This window comes from Sinocyclocheilus anshuiensis, unplaced genomic scaffold (assembly GCF_001515605.1).
Source record: "Sinocyclocheilus anshuiensis isolate Anshui unplaced genomic scaffold, SAMN03320099.WGS_v1.1 scaffold701, whole genome shotgun sequence".
NCBI classification, from domain to species: Eukaryota; Metazoa; Chordata; class Actinopteri; order Cypriniformes; family Cyprinidae; genus Sinocyclocheilus; species Sinocyclocheilus anshuiensis.
In genome coordinates this window covers 49303-55574 of record NW_015539895.1, presented here as the reverse complement: position 1 = coordinate 55574, position 6272 = coordinate 49303, and the positions used below count along the sequence as shown (strand labels likewise).

The window sequence follows — 6272 nt, the reverse complement described above, 5'->3', positions numbered from 1 at the left end:
TATTGTTTTTTAAATTTTCATTAATTTGAGTAATTTATATGTCTTTACTGGATTCAGAAATCACACTTTTAAAATAGGCTTTGTCGATATCTTGATTTTTAGTCGTTTTGGCTTATTTTAATGCTTGTTTTGTATTATTTTAAATAGTTTTAAATAATGTTGAAGTGCCCTTGGAAGTTGAAGTGCTGAGGCCCCGGTTAAAGGGTTAGTTCACCCAAAAATTAAAATTCTGTCAGCAATTTATTATAAAAACGTTTTCATAATTGTAACATACATATTTACATACATAATTATTCAGGTGCATGTGTAATAACTTGCGAAAACTAAACTAAGCAAAGAAAACAAAAATACCGACTTTATTCCACATTTTCGTCTCTACTGCGTCACTTGTGGATGCACGTTCACGACAGTATCATGACGCGAGTGTGTGGCGCCGCCGGTGCTGACCCAGATCTGGCGTGATGACGTCATTACACCGGATCTGGGTTAGCGCCGCCACACATTCGCGTCATGATACTGTTGTGCTGTCTAAAGTTAGCTTCATAACTTTACAGTTGAACCACTGATGTCACATGACTACTTTGTCGATCATCTTGGTACTTTTCTGGACCTTGAACGTGGTAGTTACCTTGCTGTCTATGGGAGGGTCAGAGAGCCCTCAGATTTCATCAAAAATATCTTAAATTGTGTTCCGAAGATGAACGAAGGTCTTACGGGTTTCGAACAACACGAGGATGAGTAATTAATGACAGAATTTAAGGAGCAACTGATCTAAATGGATGTCTTTGACCTTTACGCACCTCTCACCATTTTTTTTTTTTTTTTGGGGTGTTTCACACACAACTGTCTTTCCTAAAACGTGGTTAATTCAGCTTTTAAAAACGCATCTCTAAAGCCTGCATTTTTTCCATTCCTCTGCACTGCATCTCATGTTTTTAAAAGCAAGAATGCAAATGGTCTTGTTTACACAATGCAACCTATGTTTTAAAACACAAGGTGTAGCGGACTTGAGACACGTTTCTTGGCAAAGTTACCTATTTTTTTTTATGTATTCTTTCCATGAACATACCCTGTCAAAACAACAAAATAAATATATTTGACATGGTATTTTAAAAATGTGACACTTGCAGAACAAAGCGTCCATCTAGCGCATGTCTACATAGACAAATTATTAAAAAAGCAGCACAGTGGAACGCAAAAACACTTTGCATTTATTATATTAACTGGTGCCGCTTTCTAGTCTGTCATCTGAAAAGCAGCTTATTAAGAGCTCAATTTGAAAATGTTCACAAAACAAATTGCAGCACTGAAGATATGTAACTTGGTATAAAGACAATGATGAACAAGAATTGAAAATGTAAAATGAAAGGGTCACACCTCCACACTGTGAATGCTACCATGGAAAGCACGCCCACAAACGAAGGGAAGAAGAGTAGGGCGATGAAGACCGTTTGTATCTGAGCGGCTCTGCCAGTGTGTTTGGGAGGCTGACAGTTCATACTCAGACTGATCTGAAACAGGAACCATAAGACTAACTACATGCAATATAATCTTGACTGCAAGGACAAAGTGATGCTATAATGGGGTTTACCTTTTTCAAGTAAAAGATGATAAACAATTTTAGGACTTGCATTACAGGAAGTAGGGGGGAGAAGTAAATTCCAATCCTGGGCAGACAGGAAGAGAGATAAAAGAGTCAGTGCAATCAGCTGGAAGGAATATCAAAGTATAGACCTGAAGAGATGCTGATATTGACTTACCAAGCCAGAGTCTGGGCATAGATCAGATCAAGTACATTCCTAGCAATGTCAAACTCTGGGACGCCAAGACTCTGGATGCACATGGTTCCGATTACACTGTAGCAATTTTGAAAAAGTGAAATGAAAGTGAATCTATTGATTCTGTGTCATGTGTAATCGGTAATTACTCTTCATATGGAAGAATCCACAGTATGCACATGAATAGAACTGTAATGTAAACCATTTGCTTAGATTATTTATAAGTCTGTAAAAACACAGTTTATAGTACAAAGTATAAGGCAAATATATTATTAACAGTGTTGCCATCGTTGAAAAGTTTGGGGTCAGTATTTAAAAAAAATTATATATTAAAAATATATATTAATACAATTTTAAACAAATTATTTTATTCAGTAAGGATGTATTAAACTCCATTAAGTTGACATTATAGATATGTTACTTTTTTTTTCAAATCAGAGCTGTTCTTTGAAATAAAGGATATAAGGACTATTAAGCTGCACAACTGTTTTCAACATGATAATAATAAGAAATATTTATTGAGCGCCAGGTCAGCATATTAAAATGATTTCTGAAAGATCATGTGGCACTGAAGATTGGCATAATGGCTGCTAAAAATTCAGCTTTGCCATTATTTTAAATTGTAAAAATATTTCACAACAGTACCCTCTTACTCTATTTTTGGTCAAACAAATGCAGCCTAAGAGCAATAGAGACTTCAAAAATATTTTACAATTTTACCAACCCCAAACTTTGGAACAGTAGTGTATTTATTATTTGGAATCTGTAAAACAACACCAAAGCTGCAAAATATTTTTACATTTTGCAGCAGATGGGTTTATACTCTTGGTTTAAGGTGGAAATTGTGAAATTGAAAATGGTTGCTTTTAGTAGCTGCCATTTTCCAGCTGTGATCAACTGGTTTTTGCAAACCTACTTCAACAGCTAAAATGTACTTGACTTCCTGTATTTGACTCACTTGCGTAGGAATTCCCCAAAGAAAATGCCAAGTAGACAGAATATGAAGTCAATTATCAGCAGTCGATACACGCTCTGCCCCACAAAGGACTCCCAACACTTGAATAAAAAGATTACAATCGAGTAAACAGACACATAATCAAGCTTTGCTAGTAACCCATGATAAAATGAACTCTTGGTGCACCTACTGAGATATTGTCAGGAACGAAATTCAGCCAGTAAAAGCAAAGGATTCCAAGAATGGACATCTTTAAAATAACACTTCTAGGAACAAATCAGACAATAAAGGCGAGGTCACCTGACATTGTTAGCAATGGAAATCTGATGCTTCTGGTAATTTATTGTAACTAAACAATGATCACACCTAATGATGCTGATGTAGATCTTTGCACGTGGGTTGGAGTAACTCTCTATTGTGCTGATGAGAGAGTAGAGAAGAGGCACTATCAGATTGATGAGTGACACGACCACAGGCAGAAGCAGGGTAGATGCTTCTGCCCTTAAATCATCTGGATTGTGATTGAAACTGAATGCCTGCAGCAAAACATAAGCACAAGAGTGTGAAATGCATGCAAAATGTGAATTTTTGTGATATTATCTCACTGTGAATGAACTTACCAGCTCTGGATCTGTCCCCAGGAAGTAGATGCCTGCACCGGATCCTAGGGCAAGTCCTAAAGAGAGCAGCCAGGCCAGTAGGTGGAGAGACAGATGCTTTATTCTGTCAGACAGAGACATTTTGTTTTTCTCCTGTAACCTTTCTGATAAGGACTCCTAGAAGACATGTGCAAAATGAGCCAATGGAAACAGAAAAGGGATGACATCTACAAGATAAACAAATATGAACCTTCAGCTGAATGGCGAGATTGTTCTTGTTGTACTGTATGGCTTTTTCATTGACAACACTGAAATCCCAGCTGCACAGGAGACGCCATGCTCCTCCAGAGACAGGCCCTGTCTCTAACACAAAGTTCTTCTGAAAGGATCTGGACATGCTGAGGAGGAGCAAAAAGAAACCAGATCTTTCTGCATTCCCTTCTGGCATTGAAATGGTCGCTTGTTGCATCATTTACTTTTATGAAATGTAGTGACCTTTGAATCCAAATATGCAAATTTTCAAACCTCAACACATTTTTAGGGAAACAATCAGCCATTGACTTGAACATTCAATATTTCAATATGGCTTTCAAATGGCAAATATTCCATATTTAAATTCTGGGAAAATGTGCAAATGCTAAATGGTGAACAAGAAGTGATCTAGCTACCAAAAACAAGCTTTGTATTGCTTCAATGCTGTAAAAGCCATATTAACCTACCGTACTGTTAAATATGTTACCTGTAGATAAGAGACACCCCACAGAGCACCAGATATGCGGCTATGGTGAAAAAATAGGCCAACTGCATGTTGTAAGCTGGTTTGGATACGATCACTTCACCATTATAACCACCATAGAACAAGACCGTCTGGTTGAAATAACCCTGTCGACAGAGATATTGGCATTCTCCATATTCTAAAGCTTTATAAAACCAAAGTTTTGTATAAAAAAACACTTGACAATTAGGATGATTTAATTAAATGAATACTTCACCCAAAAATGAAAATTGACTTGCTCTCAAGCCTGAGTTTGATGAGTTTGTTTCTTCTTCGTAACAGATTTGGAGAAATTTTGCATAACATCAGTTGCTCACCAATGGATCCTCTGCAGTGAATGGGTGCCGTCAGAAAGAGAGTCCAAACAGCTGATAAAAACATCATAATAATCCACAAGTAATCCACATGACTCCAGTCCATCAATTAACATCTTGTAAAGTGAAAAGCTGTGTGTTTGTAAGAAACAAATCCATCAAGACATTTTCAACTTCAATCGTTGTTTCCAGCTAAAATACGAGTCCTCTATTCATAACATTTCTTTGTCCAGTGAAAAAGTCATCTCGTCTGATTCAGGAGATAAATGTCCACAGATCAAGCACTGTTTAGAAGCAAAAAAGTCCAAAACAGTTCAAAACAAATATGTTGGTGGATGTTGATGTGAGAGAACAACAGGGGAAAAGCATTATTATGGATGATGGACTATTTTGGACTGGAGTTGTGTGAATTATTGTGATGTTTTTTATCAGCTGTTTGGAAGCTCATTCTGACGGCACCCATTCACTGCAGAGGATCCATTGGTGAGCTAGTGATGCAATGGTAAATTTCTCCAAATCTGTTCCCATGAAGAAACAAATTTATCTATATCTTGGATGGCCTGAGGGTGAGTACATTTTCAGCATATATTTAGATTTTTGGGTGAACCATTCTTTTAAGATTAGCTAATGCATTAATTAACATGCTAATAACAATATTTTGCAGCATTTAATATAGATTAAGGAGAATGCTAATATATTTTTAACATTTAAAGCTATATAAATTAAGATTAAACTATTATGAGCAAGCATGAATTAACAATGAATATACAATCATTTAGATTAATAAATGCTGTAAATGCTTATTGTCAGTGCATGCTACTTAATGCATAGTCTAATGTAAACAAATTAAACCTTATTGTAAAGTGTTAATTCGTATATTTGGACTCAATAGAAGAACTCACCACCCCAGTGAGGAGCTCAAGTCCTCTGAAGCCTGTGATGCTGCTGATATTGGGCGCATGCACAATTTGTGGGATTGTGATGAAGCAGAAGTTGATGATGAGGGAGAAGAGGTTGAACTGCAACAGCCATTTAAGGAACAAGAAGTAGGAGAGGACAGAAGTGCCAAACCTACCGCCGATCTCCTTCAGAGTGTCCTGCCATATAATCAAATGCTGCCTAGCTGATGCCAAGCTGGCACGAAATCTGCGGAAAGACTGAATTGGGGCCTTATTAGACTTGAAATATCATGCAGCACTTTTAGGAACGTGAAACTTAATAATGACAAATCTGAAAAAATTGCATTTAACTTTTTACCCGAGACACCTGTTGACGACAGTCTGCAGCGAGGATGGTCTTTGAGAGTTTGACAGAGTTCACTCTGTTCCTGTTGAGACAAGTACAAGTTCAAGTTTAGATAAAAGTTAACATTGTTGGAAATGTTGCATAAATGTATAATTACAAAAGACGTTAACCTGATTGTTTTCCTCTCATTAAATGGCATAGGTAATGATCGTATGGCTTGAATTCTGGCTCCGGCTGAAAGGCTAACCAGGTCAGATACCAGTTCAGATTTACCTGGGATCACAAGTTTGTCTTTAGTTAGTTCACATTTAAAACTTCTTACTGTAGACAATCCAATATATTTGTACCAAAAACTCTTCTGTATATATATATATATATATATATATATATATATACAGTGGGGAAAATATTTATTTGATTCCCTGCTGATTTTGATTCTTCTGTAGATGAGGCTGGATCATGAATGATTCGCGCGAACATAGACGCATATACGTACAGGTACATCTCAAAAAATTAGAGTATCATGAAACAGGTCAATATTTTTTGTCACTCATTTCAGAAAGTGAAACCCATATATTATATAGATTCATTACACATAGAGTGAAA

The 6272-nt window shown here is 36.6% G+C and overlaps 1 protein-coding gene across 2 annotated transcripts in view; it reads right to left on the bottom strand.

The window, feature by feature from the left end:
- The window catches only part of LOC107685903 (transmembrane channel-like protein 5), an 11741-nt gene that overhangs the window by 2067 nt on the left and 3402 nt on the right, over positions 1-6272 (bottom strand). For both annotated transcript variants that reach the window (XM_016482635.1, XM_016482636.1), the window contains exons 3-14: positions 5837-5939; positions 5679-5748; positions 5324-5578; positions 4072-4214; positions 3583-3730; positions 3354-3509; positions 3100-3269; positions 2924-2999; positions 2737-2834; positions 1761-1856; positions 1592-1667; positions 1378-1511 (exon numbers count right to left, since the gene is read on the bottom strand). In XM_016482635.1, the coding sequence (XP_016338121.1) occupies positions 1378-1511; positions 1592-1667; positions 1761-1856; positions 2737-2834; positions 2924-2999; positions 3100-3269; positions 3354-3509; positions 3583-3730; positions 4072-4214; positions 5324-5578; positions 5679-5748; positions 5837-5939 (1525 nt within the window). The remainder of the gene's footprint in view (positions 1-1377; positions 1512-1591; positions 1668-1760; positions 1857-2736; positions 2835-2923; positions 3000-3099; positions 3270-3353; positions 3510-3582; positions 3731-4071; positions 4215-5323; positions 5579-5678; positions 5749-5836; positions 5940-6272) is intronic.